Source organism: Tiliqua scincoides, chromosome 8 (assembly GCF_035046505.1).
Source record: "Tiliqua scincoides isolate rTilSci1 chromosome 8, rTilSci1.hap2, whole genome shotgun sequence".
Classification (NCBI taxonomy): domain Eukaryota; kingdom Metazoa; phylum Chordata; class Lepidosauria; order Squamata; family Scincidae; genus Tiliqua; species Tiliqua scincoides.
In genome coordinates, this window is record NC_089828.1 from 12,564,146 (window position 1) to 12,592,144 (window position 27,999).

The 27,999-nt window shown below is 41.6% G+C and overlaps 1 protein-coding gene across 1 annotated transcript; it reads left to right on the forward strand.

Moving 5' to 3' along the window:
• The first annotated feature begins 753 nt into the window (after nucleotides 1-753).
• Nucleotides 754-27,286, forward strand: SECISBP2L (SECIS binding protein 2 like). Its single transcript, XM_066635259.1, has 17 exons — nucleotides 754-925; nucleotides 1,566-1,884; nucleotides 3,875-4,010; nucleotides 5,989-6,212; nucleotides 6,715-6,739; nucleotides 7,858-7,973; nucleotides 8,643-8,774; nucleotides 9,301-9,381; nucleotides 11,377-11,544; nucleotides 12,442-12,583; nucleotides 13,763-13,932; nucleotides 14,940-15,072; nucleotides 17,362-17,524; nucleotides 18,495-18,715; nucleotides 19,964-20,118; nucleotides 21,691-21,907; nucleotides 23,431-27,286. Exons 1-17 carry the CDS (start codon nucleotides 813-815, stop codon nucleotides 24,090-24,092), a joined length of 3,177 nt encoding a protein of 1,058 aa, XP_066491356.1. The 5' UTR covers nucleotides 754-812; the 3' UTR covers nucleotides 24,093-27,286.
• The last annotated feature ends 713 nt before the right edge of the window (nucleotides 27,287-27,999 follow it).

The following is a 27,999-nucleotide window of genomic DNA, read 5'->3' on the forward strand; positions in this document are numbered from 1 at the left end:
GATGCTTACCTTGAACAGGTATTAGTCACTTGAAAATCATTGGAACGCAGTACAGGTTGGTCCTTAATATACACAGGGGTCCATTCCTGAACACCCCCCCCCCACAGATACTGAGATCTGCAGGGGGGGCACACAAAGGATCTCTGGACACAACTGGAAGTGCCTTCCAGTCGTGTCTGGAGGTGTTCTGAGGCGCAGGAAGGCTGTGTGAGGTTTCTTCTCCATCCTGCAAAAATTAAGGCACTGACCATTCCAGAAAAAGCTTTGCCTGCAGTTTGCATAACTGTTGAAGATACAAGAGCAGAGCTTGGCGTCAGAGTAGCTAAGTGGGAGCCCAAACCTGTGTATGTCTACTTGTAAGTTCCATTAGAGTCAATGGGGCTAACTCCCAGGAAAGTGTGGCTAGGACTGGGCTGTGTCAGCATTCTATCCATACCTGAATCTTCTATATTGTTGGGTCATTTTTGAATAGATTTTCTTCAGACGATATGAGACAAGTATTTGTAACTGTGTGTCTGAAATGCTAAGTCAGTCGAGGGAGTTTATTTTCTGGTCAAGTGAAACTCAAGTGTTAGCAATTAATGTTGGCACCAAAGACATTGTCAAAGCTAAAGTACATGCACACAGTAAAATGTACACAGCAATGTAAATTTCTGAATACTACCCAACTATTGTGATGCACTTAAACGCTAATAAAAGTTCTATTTGCCATGTTAATAAGAGATTTGTGCTTTTTTTCCCCTTTTAAGAATGTGAAACTGTCTGCTGAAGTCGAACCATTCATTCCTCAGAAGAAGGGTCCTGATTCGCTGATGATGCCTATGGCGGTGCCTAGTGACAGTGGAAGTGTTGGTGTGGAACCAGCTCCTATCCCCAGTTACCTGATTACTTGCTACCCATTTGTTCAGGAAAATCAGTCCAATAGGTAATTGTATTCCATGGATGAAGGCATAAGTTAAAATACTAGCTGGATATGTGTGCTGTTTTTGTTTGTGTTCAGTTTTTTTCCCCTCGTTCTTCCTTCATATCATTCCTCACATTTTATATTTTCCAGGGCAACCAGACTAGTTGTATCTTGTCTCTTTAAAAATGAAGCAGTAGTAAATATTTGACTTTCCAATTTTTGTGTGGTCGTATTGGGTGCTAGGATCATATTGGAAAGCAGAAAACCATCTTTGTTTTACACTGAGAAAAAGGCTAAAGCATGGACTCTTGAATTTCATATATTCAAAGCACACACACCCCCCCTCCCAGTATTCATCTTGTGTTTTATCTGTAAAATGGCGGGGGTAAAAATGCCACATCACCATAACATTTGGTGACTTAGCTTTCAAATTTGAGGACCCTTCTCTGTCTCTCTCTGCCTGTACAGTTCGGCATAAGTAGTTGTTAATTTGGCATCCTTGGAGCTCTAAAGCCATGTGAACATCAGGAGGGGAATCATAAGGGGTGAATTGCACAGCGTTTTCAGAACCTTTTTCTGTGTACATTTTATAGGAAATGAGTGTTGCTAGCAAACTACTGTGTATGTAACTAACAGAATTTCCTTTATTTGTCACTTTCAGACAACTTCCGCTGTATAATAATGACATCAGATGGCAACAGCCTAACCCAACTGGACCATACCTTGCTTATCCCATTATGTCTGCTCAGCCACCTGTCTCAGCCGAGTATACATATTACCAGTTGATGCCAGCACCATGTGCTCAGGTCATGGGTTTCTATCATCCTTTCCCAGCACCCTACTCGGCACCTTTTCAGGTGGCAAGTGCCGTAAACACAGTAGCAGCAGAATGCACAGATCGCCCAAACCCACCAAGTCACATCTTTCCATTATGTAGCCAGAGGAGTAGAGGTGCCAACAGGGGACCAATTGTGCAAAAAGTAAGCGGATCGACTGATTGAAAGATAAAAGTAATTGGGTGATAAATTGCTAGCTGAATGTATACGAGTTTTGGAATGCATCAGTGAAGTGTACTTTTATGAACACTCATTTGACTTTTGAATTTTCCTGAAGCGACAATGGAGAATGCGCTTTCTATAACTTAAGAGGTTCTTAATAGGCCAAAAAGAATTAGCTGGAAAATAGTTTTGTACTAAAGAGCAAGCCATGTTCATCTACATGCTCTTGTTGGGCAGTATAAAGCACAACCTCATGGTAGCACCTTTGTTTCCGCATTGTCCAATGAACACTCGAGACAGAGGAGGAAGAGGGATGGGTCTTGCACCTTTTAAAAGGCCCGCCGTAGCTGCCAGCCCCAGCCCCCTTCCACTCCCCCCTTGGGAGGAGACTCTCGTGTCCCAGGCCAGGCCAAACAAACTTGATCACCCTTCAGTTGGGCGATCGGGATACCTTGCAGCAAGCCCATGCCTGCTTCTGTTGATGATTCAAGACCTTTCAGTTTGAGCCAGCATGCTAGATACATTTTAAACTTCATTGATTGCCTAGAGCTGCGGTTTTCAAACTCTCCCAGAGTTTGAAACCTGCAGTAAGTCCTTGTGGGGGCGGGGGGAGGCGGCAGGGACGGGGGGAAGGCAGTGACACAATCCCCAGGATTGCACTGCTCAGGGGGGCTGCAGGGACTGGAGTGCACTCACCAGTCCCTGCAGCAGCCATCGCTGGGTGCAGGGAGCCCTGTGCAAGCATCTGCAGGGCTCCCCAGGTCAGCAGCAGTGAAAGCGAGCGATCGCACTCTGGCTCAGCAAAACCGGAAGTGGCGTGTGATTGTTCCACTTTCACTGCTGCTGACCTAGGGAGCTCTACAGAGGCTTGCACAGGGCTACCCGCACCCCCAGGATGCTACTGCATTGACTGGTGAGTGCACCCTAGTCCCTGCAGCCCCGTCAGAAGTGAAAGTGGAGCAAATGCGCTCTGCTTCTGGTTTAGCGGAGGCAGGGCGCGATCGCCCCACTTTCACTTTGGAAGCCTCGGGGAGTCCTGTGGACAGTCGCACAGGGCTCCCCTCACCCCTGGGAGGCTGTAGGAGACTGTGGTAAGTGCAGCCAAGCCCAGCAGCCCCCTGAGCGGCGCAATCCCCAGGATCCCCTGCCTCCCCCTGCCCCTTAAAGGCAAAGAGGCCAGGGCCCTCAGGCTGGGGCGTTGCGATGCCCCAGTCTGAAAACCTCTGGCCTAGAGATTTGCGGATGAAGCAGGTTAAAACAGTAATTAAAAATGTCTTTTGTTTTTTCTTGGCATCTTTTGCTGGCAAAATACAGTGGTGCTCTAGATTTCTAAATTTATTTTAACTGTTTAAAAAACTTCTTGTCTGAAAACTTTGCAGTATATTTTTGTCTGAGCCACACTGAAGGTTCCACAAGCCTTTTAAAAATTGCTAACTTTGACATCAAAAAACTGGTTTTCAGGTGTTGAGTTTTTACGTCACACTTAGAGCTGCTCTCTAACAAAGCATTGCCATGGAAGTGTCGAATGTCAACAGCTTAAGACTAGGCATGGGAAATCCCAGGTTCAAATCCTTACTTGACCAGAAAGTTCACTGGATGATGTGGCAGCCATCAGTTTCTTATCCTAGCCTACCTCACATGGTGGTTGCAAGGAATCAAATGGTGGGGATGCCATGTGTTGTATCCCGAGCTCCTTAGAGGAAGAATGGAATAAAAACAATCAATATATATATATATGTGTTTTTCTGGTATTAGGTTCCAAATTGTATTGCAATAGGTGAAGTCCACAAGTGGGAGCACACCTTTAATATCACCCATTATTTTCTTGTACTGATATGATCTAAATTTAGAGGCATTTTCAAGCTTTTGCAGTTTGTTCCATGATCTTTTGTTGCAAGTAGCTGGTGAGGGAGTGTCTTCGAAATGTTATCATTACAGTCCTCAACTAACTAAATTTTTTTTAAAAAAACAGCAGCAGCTTTCACAGATGAACATAAAAAGCAAAAGGCCTCCAGTGAAAAGTGTTGCCACTCAGAAAGAGACCAATCTATCGGGTCCTGAGAGCAGACCTAAAATTGTACTGCTGGTTGATGCTTGTCAGCAAACAGGTATGGCAATATTGTATGGGGGACAGATGGACAGAGGCTGCCAATGAATATTGTGCAATATCATATGCTTTAGTGTAACCTCCATATGCATGGTATTTTCCTAGTATAACTTATGGTGAGAGTATGTTTTGAAGGATTTTTCCCCTAGGAAATGTAATGGTAACACAGCCAGTTTGCAAACAATGGACTGGAACAAGCTTCTCCTTGATCTGTTCCAGAATTTGTGCAAAGTTTGTGTTGGCCATTAGGCAGCATTCTGACGCATTTTATCATCACTCTCTCCGCCCCCCCTCCGAGAAAAAACCCTTGCAATGTGTTCCATCCAATGCAAGCATGTGCTTTTGAGGTATTCTTCAGTTCTTTTCTGTGGAACGGAAGGTGCAGCCTGGAACTATGATCATCCTCCCACCTTCTGAACTGCCTGTGCTCAGGCTAGAGAATGCACTTAAATGCTGCAGTCAGTTCTAATGAAAATGTGAGCGTTTTTAATTACAACAGTAAGAAGGGAAAGAATGTAAAAAGTAGTCCCGTTCTGAAGTTGAGCAGAGCTGAATGCACAATTGAGCACAGTTGAATGCAGAATGGACCCTAGTCCACTGTTGTGTGAAAGGTGCATCTAGCTGGGAAATAAGTGCTGTGCCAGCAAAGTATACTACACAGGCTGTCTTATCCCTCCCTCAATTTTTTTAGACAGTATGGGGCAGAAACATGCATTTGTTAACCATATGGAAGGGAATTGTGGCTGATTTGGCTTCGGGACACTTACGCCTGTCAATGATGTCAGGGCAGAAATAACATGGCTTCTTTTGCAAACAGATGCAATTGACATTGAAATAGGTAAATGATGACTTGCCTGTTGCATTCCAATTGGACTGCCACAATTACTTGATTAGAAATTGGATATGATCATGCAGCTGGTAAAGGAAACTGCTTTAACCTTTTTCTAGCCTGGTTAGTTTTATCTAGTACATATTATTACTGTTCAGTGTTCAGTATTTTGTACTGATGTGCTACAATGTACTAGGCACTGTACAGAACGTGGTCCTTGTTAGCAGTGGCGTAGCTAGCTACCCTGGAGCCACGTCAACTGGAAGTTATGCCACTTCTGGGTGTGCTGTCAAACCCATATTTTTTAAAATTGAAAAAAAAATCTGCCACGTCCACTTTCCTTTAGCCCCCCCCGCTTGCCCCCCCCAAGAGGCGTGAGCGATGATTCAAGTCTGGATTTTCATTCCCCTTGCTCTACCACCTTCCCCCACCCCAACCCCCTCCTGCTTTCCTCTGCTTGGTCCTCCCCAGAGCAAGCAGCCAGAGCGAGCGACTGTGATCCCCACTGCCCATTTTTCCAGCACCTTTTGCAAGAGGTGCAAGTGGCGATTGCAGGAGGCGCAATTGCAGGGGCAGGTGACCAGACTGTTGCCCCCAGGCAGCCTGCAGCCCGGTTCAATTGCTACCCCTGTAGCCCCACTAGCTATGTCACTGCTTGATATATCTAAATAAAGACAAAGGTGGGGTGAAAAGAGAAGGCTTGATAAGAAGTAAAACTGCCATGGGACTGGCAAGTGAAGTAGTGCCAAACTTAATTCATTTTCTAAAGAACTAAATTTCACTGAATGGGGTTCAGAATGAATGTTTCCGAAAATTTACAAAGTAAATTTTTTAATTCGGAATTTAATTTTTAAGATTGATAACATTAAAAGCTGTACTAAAGAGCCTTTATCCTTTTTGCCTGTGGTGTTGCCATTTTTTGTGTTTTAGAAACCAGGCACTTAAGACAGTATATTAGTAGGATGGAAAAATTCCCCTGTCATTGCAGTAAAAATCTCTTCTTCCATTCTTATGTTCACGGAAGCTGACCAGTGGCACAACCCTATGCCTGTCTACTCAGAATCAAGCACCACTGAATTCATAGAATTGCAGTCTAAGTCTAGTACAAGAAAAATTGTCTTTCAGTCCTCCAATTTCCTTTGTGTTGCAGACTTCCCTTCCGAGATTGCAAACAAGTCGCTGTCAGAGAGCATGCCTGCAATGCACTGGAAACCTAAAGGCAGAAGACGGCGAACCTCCCATCCTGCAGAATCCTCCAGTGAGCAAGGGGCTAGCGAAGCAGACATTGACAGTGATAGTGGCTACTGCAGTCCGAAGCACAGCAACCAGGCTGCTGCAATGACCTCAAGAACTGCAGAATCTGCTGCAGCAAATGTAGGTGTAAAATTACTCACTTGTTGGCAGTTTTAAGATGACGGACAACTTTAAAAACTTTAGGAGTTTTTAAAGGGCAGGAGGTCTGGTCTAGAGGGTAGAGCCTCCGTCTGCCTGAAGATAACATCCACAAGGTCACCACTTCGAGGCCACCGGCACCGTGCGACCTTGAAGCAGCTGACAAGCTGAGCCGAGTTATTCCATCTGCTCTGAGCGTGGGAGGATGGAGGCCAGGATGGAGGCCAGATCAGAACGAAACATCTGAATTGTTGTGGCTCTTGAAAGATAGAGCCTTCTTTCAATTGTAAAAATCCCTACGGGGATTTAAATTAGCCTGCCTATGTAAACTGCCTTGAATAAAGACCAAGAAAAGCGGTATATAAATACCTGTTGTTGTTGTTGTTGTTGTTGTTAATAATGTTGTTGTTGTTGTTGTTGTTATTGTTATTATTATTATTATTATACCTTTATAAATTTCAATTTTGTATGTTTTATTTTTCAGCTCATGGAACCATTGATACACTCAGGTACAGTTTTTTTATTCCCTTGTCAAGACAAGCTGATGACTTTTTAAAACCAATGTTGCATTTCTATACAAAGCATCAGTATAGTTATTATGAGCACCCATCTGAAGTCTGAGACTCCAGTGTCCCAACTTCCTTCCCAAAATCCATTTCTACTTCCTGCTAGTGAGATTGCCTAGTGAGATCATTACTAGACTGTTAAATTCTGACTTGTTCTAAAAATGTTAAGCTTTTTCTTTTAAATAACTTTGTTAAAATAACCGTTTTTATTAGTTCTCTCTCTTTTTGGTGCAGTTGTTGTTGTCAGCCTACCCACTTATAAATTTCCCTCTCTCCTGTTTCTAACATTGTCCCTCTTTTAGACAGTGGCTTGGATATTGCCAACTTGGTGGAAGAGTGTAACATGAGAAAAGTGACCCCATACTCATACTCCGTTTGCACAGGCTGTTGTGCAAGGCTTGACTTGTCCTTTTTTCAAAACCTTTTTGTGGTTTGCTAGGGTTTATACTGTACCTTCTTTATGCACCGTGTTTTTCAGACTGCAGTGACGTACATACCCACATTATATGAGGGGTTGCAAGAAGTCTAATAGTGGTTGTACAAGAATTCACAGAAGAGCACGAAGTCACTTTACTTCTGCTCCCTGTTTTTGTATCCAGCCCAATACAGATGCTTAAATTCCATCATGATTACAGATAAGGCTTGAATTCCAATTGTTCGTTTCCTTAAGTTAGTGTAATAAAACTCATTCTTCAGTGGAGGGGAAAAAGGTACATTTGTATACAAAGCAAATAGTTGGACTTTGTAGAAAGCAAACACAGTAGTAGCCACTGTGTTCTATATTGCTAAATATTTTTGCTGCCTCCAAACAGTCAAGATGACCTCGGTGATCTTATGCTAAATATTTTTGCTGTCTCCAAACAGTCAAGATGACCTCGATGTTCTTATGATTATGTCAACAGGTAGAACTGACAGCAGCTCAACCAGTTTGTATGCTGGGCTAGATTTTGCAACTACCTTGTAACCTGTAATTTTGGGGAACTGGTATATTTACAATGTGTGCTTTGCTAACCTTCCATTTGTGAAACATTTTCTTAGAAATGTGTGGTGCTTCTTTTTAGCTGGTGTCAGTTGGGCAAATGTCAGTTCCCAGGCAACGCAGAAAAAGCCGTGGATAGAGAGAATGCCAGCTTTCTCAAGAGCGGGAAGACAACCTGAGCAGTGTAGTAATTCACAGGTATCCTTTCATGTGAAAATCTAAAATATTGATTTCGGTAAAAACAAAGCCTGAAGCCACTTAAAATTTGTCACCTCCCACCTCTTCAGCTTCTGTGAGATTCAATAAGCATCACCTACATGCACTTAACTTCTAGGGACAAAAGGGCTAGAAAGTTGCTTTTTTTTCTTTAGTATAAGAGGAGATTTTCAGAAAGCTAAATTCTGCAGTCATTACCACCTTCTGAATTCTTGCAGTATGCACACAGCTCTGCTGATCTGCATACAGTTTAAGCATTGCTGCTTATTACATTGGCTTACTATAGAACAAGCTTCTCTAAAAATGTTGCTTCCTTTTCGTTTAATGGTGAGAATCAGCATTACATTCTTTTGGTTTGAGTCTTCCAGTTTGAGTTTACTCTGCTTAAACCCAGCTGGGTTTTGAACCATCTTCCAGCTGTTTGGGTTAAGGTCTTTTAATTTACTTTCTGGTACAAGCCTTTCTGGTACAAGCCCATTGTTGATGCCTCCTTTCTATAGTTACAGAGTGGAAGCTGAGCACTTAGAATCTGATACAGCAGAGGGTTAACTGACAATTGGCATCAGCAGCGAACGCAGCTTACGTGAGGTCCTTCTTCCTATAACCAAAGCACAGGTCCTTAATGTGTTCCTTTTTCATGTTCACTTGCAGCCTGCTTTTAGATGCAGGGGACATAGCACATCTTCAGAAAGGAGACAGAACTTGCAGAAGAAACTTGAGAAGCCTGTGACCGTAAGCCAATCAAGCGGAACAGAGCAGAGTCCCGAGCCTCTGTATTTTGAGGTGAAAACTTTGTTATGATTGCAATCCAGCAAATTGTCATTTAGACCGTGTTGGTAACTGCCATGTAAGATATCCTGCCATGCATGTGTAGGTCACATAATACGCATGTACGTTCATTTTTTAAAATGCAGCCAGTGAGTTTCTTCTCTTGGTTTTCAGTATGCCCTGTCATCTGACATCTTCTGCACTAGTGTGATTTGGGTAATTAACAATTTCTCATTATCTTGCCTATCCACTCACAAGATGGCTAAAGGCAGCTCATCCATAAAAACAACACAGTAACAAAAATCAGTCAAGCAAATCAGTGATAAAACAGCAAGTAAGATAAACTGAACAGGATGAGTTGATAGTAAATCAAACAGAAGACCACTTTGTACAAAATTACTTTTAAATCATTCAGTTCTGGCACCTGCTAACTTCCACTCTTGACCAGTTGAGTGGTCCACTGCTGCCCACTAGAGAGAGTCCCCTGCACATTTTAAGTTGCAGTTGTACATTTTAAAATAGACCACTATTTCTGTTCTAGGATGAAGAATTTCCAGAGTTAAATAGTGACAGTGGAAATTCTAAAGGTGGAAGTATGCAACAGAAACATGCACCCAAAGTTGTAAGTAAAAAATGTTACTAACTTTTTGTTATACGTATAAATTTATTTCTGAGTTAGTTTATTGGCAGTTAAAAGATTTTCTCCAAACAATATTCTTAAAGTTTAGTCCTGAGCAAAAACAGTGAATGCTGCTATTCCTTAGGATTTCAGAAAGAGCTTGGAAAGTGCTCTGAGGCACAGAATTCAAGCTTGAGAACTTCTGCTTTCTATTTAAGCTTCTGGTCATTTATGACTGCAGTGATGCACCTGAAAGTATATGGACAATGCTTCGAGAAATTTCAAAAGCCAAAGGCTGAGAGATTTCCAGTGCTTGGGGATGCCTTATGTAACTCGTAGACCTTGCCTATGGCTGGCAAACCAGGAATAAATTGTGCAGAATAAAATACTATTTTTTCTCAATTTTCATAATTGAGACAGAATTTGGTTTTTCTAGTTGTAGACCTGGAGCACTTGGAATCCTAATTTTTTTCTTAACAAAGTTTCAAATATTAGGTGTATAAAAAATTGATTAAATTTCTATAGATTTACTCAGAAGCCGGTCACTTGTAGCATATACCAGCATTAAGGAAAGTAATCCAGCCTTTTTGGATCAAAATATTTCATGAGGATGATTTGGGCCTTTTAGATTATTGAGTTGGTTCAATATCCTTCTCATGTAATTTAAAAGCTATTAGCAGAAAATTGCTTTTGCCAAATCAAATAACTAGTTCATGTGACAGGAATTGGTATACGTGAGTTTCCCTTCCCTCTGATGGGTTATGTTTCTGTGTAACGGGAAATCTTTATATATGGAGTACCTAGAGTGTTTGTTTGTGTGGGGGGTAGTACTCCAGATATGAGATCCTATAAATCCACCTCCAGAAGCTGAGGAGGGAATCTGCCTGAATAGCCAAGATTGGAAATGCATGTGTGCAGCAAAGTTACATATTCTGAAGCTAGAGACATTGTTTTAAGTTTTTGATGGTCTACCAAGAGGGAACAACTGCAGACCTTTTTCTGAACAATGTGTGGAGATGCAGTGAATGAATCTAATGAAGAATAATGGTAACTATTTCTCTAGTGTAACACAGACTAAAAATTTTTAAAACCATTAAAATATGTGAGAAGCTCACATATGCAGTAAGACCCTTTGAAGGAAACATGCACCAGCAAGCAGCGTTCCTGTCCTGCATCAGAAGGTGCATCTGAAGTCCCAGTTTCCAGAAGCTCCTAGCAGTGTGGTATTGGGTAACTGATGTAAAAATCAGGAGTCCTATGTAGGAGCAAGCTTGTACATAATGAGGCTCTTGAACAGAGGCTATTTGTGTGCATGGGCTTCTGGAAGAAATGTTGGATACTGTACAAATTATTTATTAAGTGTTGTATCATGAGAACCAATTCCAATTTTGTAGTTAAGCGAATAAGATGTGAGCCTAGAAGTGCTTAGTTCAAATGTCACTGCTGCTCTGAACCAAGTACAAGTGGGGATTTGGTATCCATGGGGGATCCATTCTTGGACCCCCAGCAGATACAAAAAAACCATAAATAAGGAAACTTGTGGTTTCAGCCCCTTTAAACCATCTGAAGGCCACTGGAGCTGAGCTCAGGTTGCCTCCAGAGGGCTTTCTGAAGCACGCAAAGGCCACAGGTGGATGTGTGTGGCCTCTGTGGGCTTCAGAAAGCCCTCCGAAGGTGACTTGAGCACAGCTCCAGTTGCCTTTAGAAGCATCAGGTTGAGCCAAAGCCATGGATATAAAATCTAGGGAGAAGTAAGCTCAACCTGTAGATATCCTTTGGCATGCTACTATTTCTTGTCCTTGGAAGGATGGTGGTTGTCAGGCTTAACTGAAATGTTGCATAAAGTTCTTTGACCATTTTGGAAAACCATGGTGCAAGCCCATCTGTGGTGGCTGAGCTAGTCTGAGAAGTGGGTTTAGCTGTAGGAAGTTAGCTGTGCCTAATTGTGTTTTCTATTGTAACAACTTTTAACTGTGTGCACTCTCCTTGTTACCCCAGTTGGATGATTTACCTGAAAATTCTCCAATCAATATAGTACAGACTCCAATTCCAATCACTACCTCTGTTCCCAAACGAGCAAAAAGCCAAAAGAAGAAAGCCCTGGCTGCTGCACTGGCTACAGCTCAGGAGTATTCAGAAATTAGTATGGAGCAGAGGAAACTACAGGTCTGTTGTTCTTTCATCACTATTGTAGATGAGATAAATTTAAACAGGGTTGGTCAGTTGGCAGCCCTCAGAGTACATGTGTCTCTGTATCCGTGGCAGTTCTGTTCTGGAACCCCTTGCAGTTAAGTGAAACCACAGATATGGGTGAATACCCCTCCCACCCTCTGGAGGATCGTCTGAACCCAGCAGAGGCTGCAGACATCACGGCCTCTGCCAGGCTCAGACTGAGCCTTAGAGGCTAAAACATCTGGTTTTTCAGAAAAACTGGAAGTGACATTTTTAATGGCTTATAAAGCATTGGGAGGCCCGGGGAAGTCCTCAGGAACATATCTAGGGGCTTCCCCGGACCTCCAAATGCCTTTTAAGGAATTAAAAACTGGTTTTCTGAAAAACCAGAAGTCACGTGTTTTTGCCTCTAAGGCTCAGTCTGAGCTCAGCAGAGGCTGTGATGTCCTTGGCCTCTGCTGGACTCAGACAACCCTCTGGAGGCAAGGGGAGCAGAGCTCTGCTCACCTCCAGAGGGAGCGCATGCAGACACAAACTGCTGATAAGTGAATCTGTGGCTACAGGATATGGGGGCTTCCCTGTATTTTTATCCAGTCCCTGATTAACTTACCAAACTTTTATCAAATGGTTTCCCTAAAGTGTCACTCATGCATCTTTCTGGGTTGTCTGGGCTTTGCCCTGGCTATTTCTGCATTACCTTTATTGCCAGGTAGCACTAACCTTATTGCAAAGCCTCGCCATCCGCAAGAAGGGTCAATTCATGTGCCGAATATGCTTCTCTCACCTGGGCTACTGTTAGAAGAGTAAAACTACTTCTGAGATTAGGAAGTTGGCCAAACTTGATTAAAGTGATGTCTCTGGTACTGAAAAGGGAAACTATTATTATTTTAGGAAGCTGTTTCGAAAGCTGCTGGGAAGAAGAGTAAAACACCAGTGCAGTTAGACTTGGGAGACATGCTGGCAGCTCTTGAAAAACAGCAGCAAGCGATGAAAGCTCGTCAGATCACAAATACCAGGCCCCTCTCATACACAGGTGGGTATATTTTGCTTGAAAATTGTGGAAGTGACACATTTCTCAACTGTCTACTATCTAAGGATACTATGGTGGACTAACAAGTGTGGTATTATTAGCACTGTACCATAGGATCTCTCCCCCCCCCCCATGTATACCTCTCCTCTGAGATGCAGAGCCTGAATATCTTGTAGCACAAGTGAGATTTAATGGTAGCTCTTCTGAAAATGTTGCAAGAGCACATAGCTGGAATATTTGCTAGGTGCTTGGAATGAAATTTAAAGAGCAGTGTACCTGTTCACAAATATGGGGGATGGTGAAATTAGGCTGTCCATAGAATTGGGCAGTGGGAAACAGATCTGTTGTCACACTTCAATAGCCAAGTGTAAATAAGTGCTTTAAATTTACGAGCTAACAGGCCAACAATCTACTCTGCTTCCTAAGGTCAGCCTGTCTCTTCCACACTAATTTAGTTTGAAGTCTGGCTAGAAATGTATTGTGAAGTGAATTGACATCTTTGAGTGAAATATGGACTTAGTTGACCATTTCCTCTAAACATTATATTTGAATGTGTCTGCTTTTACAGGAAAAAAAGACTATCCTTTGTTCTGTGGAATTTCTGTTTCTGCTTGGCTAATCTGGTCTAATGTAACTAATGGAGTGCAAATGGCACATTTGTCTTGAGAGATGATTGTCTGTGGATCTAAAGAACTACTTTAAGAGTAGGTCTTTACATGTCCAGTGATAATTTTTTTGTGGCTTTAAATAGCTACGTCCCATACCAGACTGCAAAGTAGATTGAAAGTCACCTCAACTCTCCTTTGGGTGTGTGATGAAACTAGTTGTTCTGTTCTCTGGGTCTTGGCCGATGTAATCTAACAGTACTTTAGATTCCAGCTGCCAAATCATTTAAATGCTGTTATCATAGGCTGATGTATAGCATGTTTTCATGTTCCTAGATGAACAAGAGTTTTTTCCTGCAATAGTAGGGTAAAACTGAAGACTAGTTGAAACCATCTGGAAGCCGAAACTATTCCATTGTGTAACTTTCCTGTCATTGTAATCCATTTTTATTTCCAAGGAAGGAAAAGGCTTTTGTAATGAGAACAGATCACTGGGGAAAACATTGAGAACATGTTGCTTTTTCTTTCAGGAGTGTACAGTGTATCATAGAGTAATGGCTGTCTTGTTTACATTTAGTTGGCAGTGCTGCTCCTTTCCATACCAAAGAATCTGCCAACCGAAAGTCTTTAGCAAAAGGACAGCCGTCAGTAGGTTGCCTCAATCCTTTGGATTCCACAGCCCCAAAAGTGAAAAGGGGAAAGGAGAGAGAACTGTCAAAGCTGAAGCGACCCACGGCACTTAAAAAGGTAAACAGCACCACTTCTGGGGTAGTTGTCAACCATGTGGACTCTACATATGGAAATGGAAACAAGAGCTTTGCTCTGTTCCTAAAAATGTTTAAGGAGAAAGCCCCTAAGATGACCAGATCTAATGCTAATGCTGGCCACATTGGTAAGCTATATACAAACTGGTCAGCAATTGTGTGAAAAGTAACCTTGTGATGGGCAACACACAGTCTGGATTCTTCTGGAACTCCTCTGGTGTTTTGGAAAATTCATCAAGTTGTCTCCTCCCCACCCCACTTGTTTCCTTTCAACTACATGTTCTATCTGTTTAATATTTGCAGCATCAGCTGGTCTTAAATTTGTGTTTCAAGTCTCTATTCCTAAATTCAATTTGTAATTTGCAGAGGGAGGCTTATGACTTGACTAAGTATTCCATAGAATCATAGAGTTGGAAGGGACCTAATAAGTCATCTAGTCCAACCTCCTGTCTGTAGCTTTCATAGGTCATTTGGGTGACTATAAGGTGGTATTCTTTATGATGCACCCATAAAAGAAAAGTGATAATTAGGAGGAAAGTATGTTTGGAGGATAGTTTGAAAAAAGCACGTGAAGAATTATAATTTGTCATTACTCTTATATACTGCTATTTAAAATAAAAATCCTTGACTTCCTACTGTCCCTTTAGTCAGTTTTCAGAATACAGGCATACACACATACTTCTAAAAATTGATGGAGTGGTCTGCAAACAAAGGGACTGAATTCAACTCATTGTTTGTATACAAAGCCAACCAGATATTACTTTCTAGAATGAATTAAGAGCATATGAATTCCCCTGCTGGGTAAGACCAAAGTTCTATCTGATCCAGCACCCTGTTCTTCCCTAGTTACTAACCAGGTACATGTCCCACCTTTGAGCTTTGCAGGTGTATTCTGCTGTTTCATCCCAGCAACTGGTTTCCGGAGACCTACTTCCTCTGAACCTGGTGGTAGCGCATAATAGTTGCTCACAACTTCATAATTGTTTTCAGATTATCTTGAAAGAGAGAGAAGAGAAGAAAGGTCGCTTATCTATGGATCATAGTGTTTTGGGAGCTGATGAAGAGCAAGAGGCAAATCTCAACCTAGCTTCTAACCAAGCAGAAGAGATAGCATCTCAAGAAGGTCTGAGAAACAACTTATAAAGTTGAAATGTCTGTTGCTCAATGGCATGTTGTTTGTGTGCCTTTGTGGGTACAGAGTTGTTAATTCAGAAAATAAGATGCTGTATAGCTTATCAATGTTGAGTATTGCTTCTGTTAGGAATTTGATTTTTTTTCATGTTTCAGATATACAAGCCATTGTGCATATTTTTCTATCTAAATTGCATGCGAATGCTGATCCATAAGTTCTTCCAGTTGCAGAAATTTTCATTTGATTAGGGATTTAGAAACTGGATTTTGTTATTAGCCTAGTCCAGTGGTTCTCGAACGTTTCTAGCTCGTGCCTCCCTTGATCCTTGTAGCCATTGGCCAGGGCTCCCCATTACAGCACCTCACCTCAGTTACCCCCAAAATGGGGATGAAAGGGTTATAATTATACACTAGAAATAAGGCTGCCAGCACTCTGAGGCTGCAATCCTAACCACACTTTCCTGAGAGTAAGCCCCATTGAACAAAATAGGACTTACCTCTGAGTAGACCCGGTTAGGATTGTGCCCTGAGTTTGTTAGCAGCACACCTGGAGGGTTTGGGAAAGGGAGGGGGGAAGTAATGAATTTGCTGGGGGAGGGGAAGACTTTGTTTTGTGTGTATCTGCTAATTGCAAACTGATTCAAACTGAGACCTAGAGACTGGTTGGTTGGAATCCTAACCCCACTTTCCTGGGAGTAAGTCTCATTGTACACAATAGGACTCACTTCTGAGTAGACCTAGCTAGGATTGTGCCTTTTGTCTTATAATAGCAGCCAACAGAGTACCCCCCCCCCCCAAAAAAAAAAAAAAAAAAGAAGGAGGCAGGAGGAAAAAGGAATGGCTTAAAAGGAATGGGGATTTTAATTTTTAATTTTTGGAGATGAAGCCATAAAGAGTGGCTTTTTTCTCTTTTTTTGGAGGGGGAGGAAAAAGAAAGGTGAAGATCCTGGATTAAGCTGACACAGACCCCAAGCCTGTGTAGGTCTACTCAGAAGTAAGCCCCATTTGAGTCAATGGGGTCACTAGGAGCAGGTTGGCTCCTTCCTTCCCAAGCAGCCTTGACCAATCTCAGGATGCTCAGGGCAAGGGGCACACTGGGAAATGTAGTCCTTGGGGCAAAGTTGCACATGGAGAGAGCTCCCTGATGAGATGTGGCACCTCTGCCTGCCCAGCCAGCCTTCTCTCCCACCTCCCCCAAGCATGTTTCACAGCCCTCCCAGCCTCATGCTGCCCCACCCACCTCATTCACAGCTGCAGAAAAGCAGCAAGTCAGCAGGCAGCCCGTGCAGCAGAGCAGCCCAGCCTCTCTCCCAGAGATGCCTGGCGACGCCCCTGGAGGCTAGCCATGCCTCCCTAAGGAGGCGGGATGCTCAGATTGAATACCTCAGGCCTAGTCTAATAAATATGGTCTTGTTTCATTACTTCCTGTTTAAGTGAGAGACTATTACAGGCAGGTGTCATTTGTTTCAAAGTGTAATTATAAATGTGTTGTTTGTGTAGTAATTGTGCCTAGGTTGGGTAGTCGGAGAGCTAGAAAGGCCTGTACAGGCATGCAAATAATTTGCAGGTGCTTATAGGAGGGGAATGTCTATTTTCTCCCTAGAGTTGCAGCTCCAAATTGAATACGTCTCCATGAAGTCCCCCTCCACCCTTTAGGGGAGAGAGAGAGCCTCTTAAAGAGGCGAGAGCAGGCTGAAAGGCTTTCATGCTTATGCAGGCACTTACACTTACGTAAGTGTACACGGCAAGTGCTTATATGAGTAGGAAGCTTACATAGCAAGTGCATGGCACTTTGGAGCCAGGTTTATACCATGATATATTCGCTAGCTCTGGTTAAGAGACTACTTCAGCAAAGAGTTCAAACTGTAGAACTTCAGCACTAGTATAAATGCTTATTTCTAAAGCTTGGAATTAGTATACCGAGTTGGATCTGTGAGCTCATAGTGTCACATCATCTACAGCAGGGGTCGGCAGCCTACAGCCTGCTAGCCAAAGTCTGCCCTGTGTGGAGCTTGGCTTGGGAGTCTTTGCATCCTTCCCAGCTTGCTGGACAGGGAATGGGCAGAGCAGCCTGCCCAGGCTTATGGAGTCCCTCTGCCTTGCAGGCCACTTCTGGCTGTTCGGCAACTGAATGTGAAGTTTACACAGGCAGACTTTTTGTGTTTCCTGGCTTAAATGTGTAATGATGGGGTGACAGGGAAAATAAGCAGTGATATTCTGGAGACTTACAAAAGTGTACTTCTGAATGCAACAGCTGTCCATAATCACTCTTTTGTTACAGAAACCGGCCTGAGTGTGCCTAGTGACACTTCGCTTTCTCCAGCAAGCCAGAACTCTCCGTACTGCATGACTCCAGTGTCTCAAGGCTCACCGGCCAGTTCAGGAATCGGTAGTCCAATGGCCTCTTCAACCATAACCAAAATTCACAGCAAAAGATTCAGAGAGTAAGAGCTTGTTTTTAAACTGCATGTTCTTCTGGATTGTCCAGTGAAACAAAGATTGGGTGGGACTGCACTTCAGTGGAAGCACACATGCTTTGCATGCCGAAAGTGCAAAGCTCAACCTTTTGGCATTGCCGGGTAGGACTGGGAGAGACCCTTGTCTGAAACCCTGGCGAGCTTCTGTCAGTTTGTAAAGCTGATACTGAGCCTGATGGCCCAGTGGTCTGGCAGCTTCTATCCTGCTTCTTAAAGTCTGAGTGGAATAGACTGAAAAATGCCAGGTATAAATCTGTACTGTAAGATGGGGTTATACACATGCAGTCTCACATAAATAACTCTGGTTATTCCAAAGCATGATGTACTGAAGATGGGAGAGCTTTATATCGAATTATTTATATCGAATTATATCAAATACTTGCCTGTAGAGCAAGTATCTTCCAGAAATGATAGTTGTGCTAAAAGAAAGCAAACATATGAGCATAACACTTTAAGCAACATGGTGGATAAGTCAGTTTAGATAATCTTTTATAACTGTATTCATTCAGTGCTTCTGGATCTGGTGGCTTGGATATTATGCCCTTTCAAACGACAGTGTCCCAATACATTTGCAAGTGTTCCCGGCTGCAGGAGCTAGTTTGTCTCTGGAAAACCTAATGAGTATGATAGTTTTCAAATGACATGGGAAGAATACTGAAGGTTTTTTTAATCAAAGAGCAAATCTTCTGGATACTTTTAAAAGATGCTTTTTTTATATTTTTAAAACACTTTTAATCATGGCAGATAGCAATGAAGTTCAGTTCTTAATGGCTATACTGTGCAAGTAATTGCTAGGACATTTTAACATGAGCTCTTTACTGCTTTATTTTTTAAATAGAGAGAGAGCCAAGAGAGTTGAAAAGCTCCTGGGTAGAAGGGAGAAAAAGCAGTCTGCCTTGTTGAAATGTGTCTTACCACATGCCTTCTGAATTTACAGATACTGTAATCAAGTTCTAAGTAAAGAAATAGATGAATGTGTAACCCTCCTCTTGCAAGAGCTTGTCAGCTTCCAAGAACGAATTTACCAAAAGGACCCTATGAGAGCTAAAGCAAAGAGGAGACTTGTCATGGGTCTGCGTGAAGTTACAAAGCATATGAAGTTAAGCAAGATCAAATGTGTCATAATTTCTCCCAACTGTGAAAAAATCCAGTCAAAAGGTATTAATGTCAATTTCTTGTGGCTCACATTTTCTTATGAGGCTGAACCTGGTTGATTACTTAATAGGTTATCTAGGTATTTCCTCCCTAGCTGTCTTTGTATAGGATATTGAAATGGCATCCACCTACTGAAAGCCATGTACATACTGGAATTTTTCCATGTTCTCTCCTTCCTGCTGCAGCTTCTATGCCATCCTGGGAGGCTGCTCTAGAGAGTCAGCCGACCCTTCAAAATGGCATGCAGTGTTGAACAGGGAGTTCTAGCTGGTGTGTCAGGGGAGAACTCGTGCAAGGAAAGCGCCCTACAGGTAGACCACAGCTGCGATACAAGGACATCTGCAAGAGGGATCTGAAGGCCTTAGGAGTGGATCTCAACAAGTGGGAAACCCTGGCCTCTGAGCGGCCCGCTTGGAGGCAGGCTGTGCAGCATGGCCTTTCCCAGTTTGAAGAGACACTTGGCCAACAGTCTGAGGCTAAAAGGCAAAGAAGGAAGGCCCATAGCCAGGGAGACAGACCAGGGACAGACTGCACTTGCTCCCAGTGTGGAAGGGATTGTCACTCCCGAATTGGCCTTTTCAGCCACACCAGACGCTGTTCCAGAACCACCTTTCAGAGCGCGATACCATAGTCTTTTGAGACTGAAGGTTGCCAACAACGTAACAGCGTCAGGGCAGAAGAAGACTGGTGGAGATTGCCACTACCCCCCACATACACTTTCTGCTGGTATGAAAGTGAAGTTGGATGTGACTCATTGTTGCTAATGCCCCTTCGAACTTTATTCTCAGGACCCTCCAATTCTTAAGCATGCAGCTTCTTAAACTGTAAAGTGTGTATTAAAAGGTGTCCAGGACAAGACGGCTTTCAACCTATGTCATGTGTTTGAATTAAATGTCTTTTCTGTTACATTGGTGTGACTCCTAAGGCTGTTTCACACAGTATGCAGCAGTAAACCAGATGTGTATTCCCATTGTATACACATGACAGAGCTGCAGCGAATTCCAGCTCTTACAAGTGTACCTGTATGGTACATGTAATTATAGCAGTTACACCTTTAAGTGTGCACTTTAAATGTTGTAGGTGTTTGCACAAAAAGCTTAGTACGTAAAGAGGCATGTACAATTTTGTATTTGTAGAAAATGTCTTAGGTATTTGGGGCAAACTTGTCAAATTAGCAGACTTAAAAATTTTAATGGATTATGAGTGAGTTCTTCTGACTTAGTCTTGTTGTCCTTCCTGGTATGCACCAAGGTGGATTGGATGAAGCTCTGTACAATGTGATAGCCATGGCACGGGAGCAAGAAATACCTTTCGTCTTTGCCCTTGGACGTAAAGCTCTTGGTCGCTGTGTGAACAAGTTGGTTCCAGTGAGTGTGGTGGGAATCTTTAATTATTCAGGTGCTGAGGTAAGAGCATATTATTTAGCTTTTTATATTATGATGTACTATCTTCAGTTTTTGAAAGAGTTCCCAAGATAACTCATGATGGATGCCACACTAAAATCCAGGTTGTGTGACTTTAAATTATCTGAATTGCTTTTCCTGTTTCTGAAATGTGGTATGAAAATATTTGAATTTGGAGCAAATATTCCTTCTGAAGTACAGTGTTATATGGTACCACAAAACTTCAAAAGAAAGGAAATGCATTTGCTAGCCTCTTAGATGTAATGCACAATGCTGTAACATTAAGGGTAGCCTCCTGCTTGCAGAGGAGCAGTTACACCAAAGAGTGTACCTACAAGTACTTACAGGCTCTTGTAGATAAAATAAAATGAAAGGTTTATATGATAATTCATCTTGAAGGAAAGGCAGAGAATACACAAGCAGAAGTTGCTGGCTAGAAACACTGACAAATTACTTACTTGCATTACTTACATACTTAAATTATTTACATGTAACCAATACACAGTAGTATTCTGAGGACCAGTTTGGAAGAGATAATGGAGCAACATCCAGTTATACTTATTTTCATGTTAAAGTAAAATGTTTCAAAATATATTTCTTGGAATGTTAATTTGGTCTTCGTTTAGCAGAAGTGTCCACTTCATTAACTGTGTAGCACATTAACTTTCCACTTCATTAACTGTGTAACCATTATACCAGGGGTCTCCAAACTTTTCAGTACAAGGGCTACATTGTATATTTTACACATTTTCATGGGTCAAAAAAGGCCAGTTTTATAAATGAATGCATGAAATTTAAATGAATAAGTTTTATTTGGATCTTTTTTGTAATCAGCTTGATATGATTCAGAACAATAGAGAAATGTGACAATTACAAAGAAACAATGCCGTGCTTAAACTGAGATATATAAGTATATATAAATAATATACAATGAGTAAAAATGTCAAATGTTAGCAAATGCTCTGATAAAAAAAAATGCTGCTGCAGGCTGGATAAAACCTTGTGACGGACCTGATATGGCCCCCGGGCCATAGTTTGAAGACCCCAGTATACTGGAAGACAACAAAGTCCCTAGACCCCAAATTTCTAATGGTAATCAAAGGACCTTTTTTTCTTCTTGCATAATTTCATTTGCAATGGAATTTCAACGTGTGCAAAACTAGCATTGCCATATACCATGAACATAGAGTTCCTCAGCAAAAAAATTAATCTCCTGAAAGTTTTTAGCCAGTGGACAGTTCCTTTCTATATTTTGGTACGTGGTACCTTGGTCTGGTGGACCTCCAAATTGAAGGTCATCTATAGATCAGCCAGTGTCATTGCACCTACCTTCTTCTGAGTAGCTATGCTACAGTATTTTGGTTGTTATATGAGAAGAGGGCTGAAGAACAGTTCTTTTAGCATCAACTCTCTGGCCAGTGTCTTTCATTATAGTCTTTCAGTCCAGTCTTGTCAGTGTGTTAAAGTGTGAATATGTTTTTACTAGCAAGTATGTGACTTTCAGACAAAAACCAAAAAGATAGCAATTGGGTGTTTGGGTAGTTTTTTGTCTTAATGGTTCCTTTTCTCTCTTAGAATCTTTTCAATAAATTGGTGTCACTAACTGAGGAGGCCAGGAAAGCCTACCGAGACATGGTTGCAGCAATGGAGCAAGAGCAGGAAGAGGCCTTGAAGAACATCAAGAAGGTGCCCCACCATATGGGACACTCTCGAAATCCTTCTGCAGCAAGTGCAATTTCATTCTGCAGTGTTATTTCAGAGCCCATCTCAGAAGTGAATGAAAAAGAGTATGGTGAGTATGCCTCAGAATATGCTGACAAACCTCTGTCTTCTGGTTTCTTAGTTTCTTTCGTTCATTTTTCCTTTACAGAAGGGAATTTGCTTCTTAGTCAGAATAGGTAGTGATCCTGGGGAATCTTGCTATTTTCTGTAGCTTTATGCCCTGACATGAGGTATGTGGATTGTCTGACCAAACTTTCTTGAATCATGCAGTCCCTCTTGCATGAGAGACATTGTATATTTTTCTACAATGTGTGGCAGTCTAGTTTGGTTGATATTTGTTTATAGCGGGCTTATTTTGTGTTATGGAAGATGTTACAGAATAGGTCCCCTTAGGGGGAGAAAGGCGGGAAAGAAATATGGTAAATAAATACCTTGGGCCGGGTCCTAGACTTGATGATGTCCAATTTCATGCCAGCTATGTAAGTGTACATTCAAGTAAAAGGAAGTTTTTTGTTGGATGTTCATTTTATTTTAATATAGCAGTCTCTCATTCCAGAATGTTGCCAGCTCCTAAAATGGGCAGCAGCTCAGTGGTTGAGCACATGCATTGCATACTGGAGATCCCAGGTTTAATCCAAGCTGCTTCAGTAGATTCTTTTGGCTGAAAGAACTCTGCCATTTTGAGAGTTGTTGTCTGACAGAATAGACAACCCTGGGCACTAGCCAGTAGAGGCACAAAGCACTAGGTTTGAATAGGGTTTAAAGTAGTTCAAGATGAATAACTGTTTCCAAACTGCAAGGAAGCACCGGGTTAGCTCCAGTTCTTGAACTCTTGCTTTCATGCTTCCCCAGCTCACGAGCAACACTGTTTTGCCTTGCACCACAAAGATGCTGTCTAGTGCCTTTTGGCCTTGTTCAGGGGTCAGTGCACTTCTCAGAACTCCCACTACCCACCTGCCATACAAAACAGCAGGAGGCAGCACTTTCTGCAGTGAGCTGGCAAGTGGCGCACGTCTTGCTGGGGGCAGACTTTTCACTTTAAACAAGCTGCAATCAGCAGTCACGTGACTCTCATTTGCAAAAGGTGACCTTGAAATGGGCTTTGTCAAGTCATCTGGGTTAATCATTTATACTCCCACGTACACTTTTATCCACTAGACTGATACTTCAATTTGCTTTAGAATGTCTTCATTTTTCCCTCACTTTCTCTAAAGAGTTTTTCATTTAACTTGTAATCAACACATTAAAGCACTTTTGGACTCCTACATGCCTTCCATTCTTCTACAGTGTTAAGCAGCTGACAAAAGTATATGACCTGATCTGTATTCTGTCCTCCTAATCACAAAACAAAGCATGCTGCTTTTTGTCATTTTTTTCCCCCACTGTGTAACTCAGTTTAGAAAACCATTTCACTCAAAGCAATTCTTTTTTGATAATTTGGGGGAGGGGGATGCCAAGGTTTTCCCCCTCCTTTCATTCTCCTTTTTTCCAAGTGTGAGTTTTATATAACAACTTTTCAAAAAAATTAAAAGCTTTAATTTTTTATGCTTTTATTCTGAATGTTGGCCTTGAAACTTTTCTTCATCCTTGCAGAAACAAATTGGAGGAACATGGTGGAGACATCTGATGGGTTGGAAACCTCTGAACATGAAAAAGAGGTGTCTTGTAAGATTGCAGCACCAGAAAAACCTGGCAGTACGAAGGCTGCTGCTAATAAGCAGCTCTCTGTATCCACTGTTGGGATTGTCACTGTCACAACTCATGGGAAAGTGCTAAGTGGAAAAGAGGAAGTGAAGCCAGATGACAATCTGGAATGGGCGTCGCAGCAAAGTACAGACACAGGTTCTTTGGATGGCAGTTGTAGGGATATCTTAAACTCCTCCATGACTAGTACAACTAGTACCCTTGTCCCAGGAATGCTTGAAGAAGAGGATGATGAGGAAGATGAGGAGGAGGATGACTACACCCATGAACCTATATCTGAAGAAGTTCAGCTCAACAGCAGAATTGAATCTTGGGTCTCAGAGACTCAGCGGACTATGGAAACACTTCAGCTTGGGAAAAGCCTTAGTGGGGTGGAAGACGATAATGTTGAACAAAGTGAGGAGGAAGAACTTGAAACTCCTGAGCAAGTTGATTCCATCATCGACAGTGAGGAATGGACAATGGATAAGCATGCAAACAAAGCCCAGCAGAAGCCTGCCGCCTGCAGTTCCCTTGACACAAAGCATACAGACTCTAATTATATCCCATGAACACAAGCACAAACTCAGGAGACTTTAATATTTTAAAACTAACTGTTGTAAGGATTGCAGCCATTGCTTTGTGTGCTTCATCTCAGCATTTTGCACTGTGTGATGTTTAATATGCATATTTAATTCACAACAAACGTTTTTTGTAGGTGTCTATTATGTTTTCCATTAAGAACTTCTGTGTGTGAGTGAATGAGTATCTTTGTCCCTCAGAACAGATAATGTATGTGGCAACTGTTGATAGGTGTTCATTTGGGCATCTTTTTTGTACGAGAAAACAAACTGCAAATGACCACTTTAATATGGAACTGTTCTCGAACAATAACTTCAACATTCGTACTTTTTAGTCTGGCAACGATGACCAATATTTCCTGTGTCCCTTTCTCTGGAAAGCATTTGGCCATGTATCTTAAGAGTGCCAGAATGGAGATTCAGGAACCAGATTGGAATCCATATTGACAGAAGGATTAGAAAATCAGCTGGCTAATTTGCATCTGATTTCATACGTCTTTTTACTGGCTTCTTGAGACGTTTATCATGTTGAGAAATGCACTCTTGAGATGCTGGCTGCAATTTTCTGAAAACCATTTTTCTAGGCACTTTGGGAAAGAGAAACCATTTCCCTTTCAGACTGATTGTGTTAACATTGTCGCTGTGCCTGTAGGGCTACAACAAGGGACCTGTTAACCACAGCAAGCCCCTGTTTGTTGTTTTGCTTTGTTAACTTGACTGTTTCTCAGTTCTCTTACTTACCTCAGGAATGCTACTATATATTACTAAATGCTTTGTAAATACAAAAGCCCACATTAAAAAACCAGATTCAGGTTAAGAGGGGGGATAAGCTATACACTAGTATGTGTTTTATACCCCTTGTGTGTGTATGCATAAGCTTAGAAACAGTCATAGTTGGTTCTTGTTGAGAAGGTGAGCCCTTCCATTCTGTAGCATCTTGCCCCATGGGAGCAGAGTTTCATAATGGTAAGAGGTAGAAATGGCATAATGAAGGGGGACTCCATATGATTTAAGGAAAAATGTGCAGACTTCTTTACTGTTTAATATTGAAAATGAAAGACTTATCTAGCTTTTGCATGCTTGGAGTATGAGTTTTCCAGTGTTGCCCATTATGGATTATCATTAACTGTACCCAGGTAAGCTGCATGTGTAAGAAATGTTTAAAGGTGAATGTAGAAGAGGGTTTTTAGAGTTCATTGGGAGTGCAAAAACACAAGCTTTATGAAAATTGGATGTTTGAGTATTTAGCACATAGTTTTTTTCACTTAAATTATTTGGGACCAATAGTTTTAGTATTTTCAAAAAAATGATTTTTAAATATTGTATAGTGGAAAAATCTGATTCTGTGTCTTATGATCTGATCTTGTCATCAAATGCTAAGGAATGTAGCAGAAAAAGCCAGTCCAAGTATTGTGTAAGTAGCTTCATGGTATATGTGCCACATCACAGAAGCAGAAAAAAAGACTGCTCTTTCTGATAGGACTCCTCATCCTGTTATTTCTTTCTAGATACCATAAATTGACTTTCTTCTCTTCCCTGGGATATGTACTGGGAACTCCAATGCTTCATTTTTCTTTAGATGTCTTTTTAAAAACAGCTTGTCCCTTTTGTGAACCTGGTTCACCCTTGGGCAGTTGCATGAAAGAAGGTATTCAGTTGTCAATTTCTGGACCAGGTTACAAATTAGTACCTCTCGGTTTGCTACCACAAGCGACTTTACCTGTCCAAAAATTAGGAAATCTCCTCGGGGCTAACAGGATACCACCCTTTTTATAAAATGTTCTTCATTCAGATAAGTGGCAGCTGCACACCAGATGGGAACAGAGAGAGTGAGTGTGTGTCTCTGTGTGCGCCTGGGAAGTATGTTGGTTTCTATTCCATAATAGGACTGTTTCCAGTTCAGTGCAATGAGATATATGTAATTCTGTCACCTCTTATAATACAGTAACCATGTTCAGTTCCTTTCAATAAGTTGTCTTAGAATGCTCTGGTTGTGTATTTTGTTTTTTTTCTTAGTAACACAGTTCCTATATTGCCATAAAACTGTTCTTACACACCAGGAAAAAAGGCTGTCATAAGTGGGTACAATTTTAAGGCAAGTTCAGCACATACTGTATTTGCTCTTTTTAAATACTCTGTTTAGTGCATTTTACTAGAGTTAATGACAAAAGATAGGGCTTGTGGGTGGGGAGGGGAAGAGTAGGTAACTCGTTAGGGCTTCCTCTGAATGAACTGTTTGAGGTGACTGTGTAGCAAGTGTTTTATAAAAGCTTCCAGTATTTGTATAGAAATAAAACTTAGTGTGAAAAATGCAACTCAAAGTGGGCTGATGCACTTAGGCCATTTGGTAGGCTAAAAATAGTGTGGGGTTTATAGGCTGCAGATTGATGCTTAATTCTGAGTGTGCGTGTTACAATGGTCAATAAGCCCCATGCAACCTATTGTCCCCTTTCCTGGTTTAAATTTCACACAGCATGTATTTGAAACTTGATCACAGATGGTAGTATTTGACCCACTGTTTTTAACATGAAAGAGGAGGGCCTTTTGATTGATGCACTTGTGTGAATTCTGAACGCAACACTGGGAGATACTTTGCAATGTGTGGGTGGGTGGCGTATACAGTGTAACTGAGTCCTGTTGTTTAACTGGAAGCTGTTTAAAATTTAAGAGCACGTAGGCAAAAAGTATTGTTTGAAAAACTGCTGTTTTTGCTGACTTTGTCATAGCATTTTTGTGAAGTTGTGCCAACTAATCAAGAGATTCAGTCAATCTACTAGATTAATAACTAATTCAATATGAAGCCTTTTAAAAAAACAACAAAGCCATACATGGAATCTGTACAGGTTTTATACCCAGTCCAACCCTACAGAAATGGTAAGAAGATGTCTAATAATCTTAAACCAGTTAACAGTAAAAAAAAAAAAAAAAAGTCAGCATAACTGGCACAGTTCAAATGTGGTTAATGTATTATTTCTAAAAACTGTAATAAAGTAATCTATCCATCTTTGATATCTTTACATTTATAATAACAAAACTTAGATTGGAAATAGAAAACCATTATGAAATTACACCATGAACAGGTTCTATCTGTTTCTCTTTTATGAAGGGTTACTGTCCTGTCCACCATGCTTTTTTTTGAGTAACAACTTTTTGCACTATGTAAATACTAGTGGGGGTTCTTCCATAATGAATAAAAATGATTATTAAAAAAAAGTTGTGCTATGGTATTGCAGCAAACTGCTTTACTTGTATTCCAGGTCTGTCCACATCTTCAATGAATGTTTTGTTTGTCGAAGGGAAATTGCCTTTTTTGGTTATACTTAGTTATACAGACAGATGTGGATAACCCTAATGGGAGTGTATTTTGAATTTGTCTCACACTTGCTGTCAGTTATTGTATACATGTGTCTTCATCTGGTTTCCACTAGTCTATTAAGGCTGCATTTCTTTACCCACCATTGAATATAATGAGCCTTACTTCTGAGTAGACATGCGTAGGATTGTGCTGTAAGCCAAGGAAGCTGTAATGGCAGTGTGGAAGTGGCAGGTGGGCAGGAATAGTGGCCAAATCCTATATCATATCTAGGTCAATAGCCTTCCTACTCATGTCCATACATGCCACAAACATCTACTACTTGTCACACCCATGTGGTAGTTTTGCCACTCTGGGCTTAGTGATACTACCTCTTGTTAACCTTGTTGGCATCCTTCAGTCTTGGAAGACTATGGTGTCACGCTCTGAATGGTGGTTCTAGAACAAAGTGCCCTCTCCAGTGCATGAAGCCTGGGTAAAGTAGGTATGGAGGATAGGCTGTTACCCATGCAGCAAATCCCCCCTCTCCATGTCACTGAAATGGTCCAATGGAAAGGCAGAGGCCAATATGGTTGGTTCCAGTGG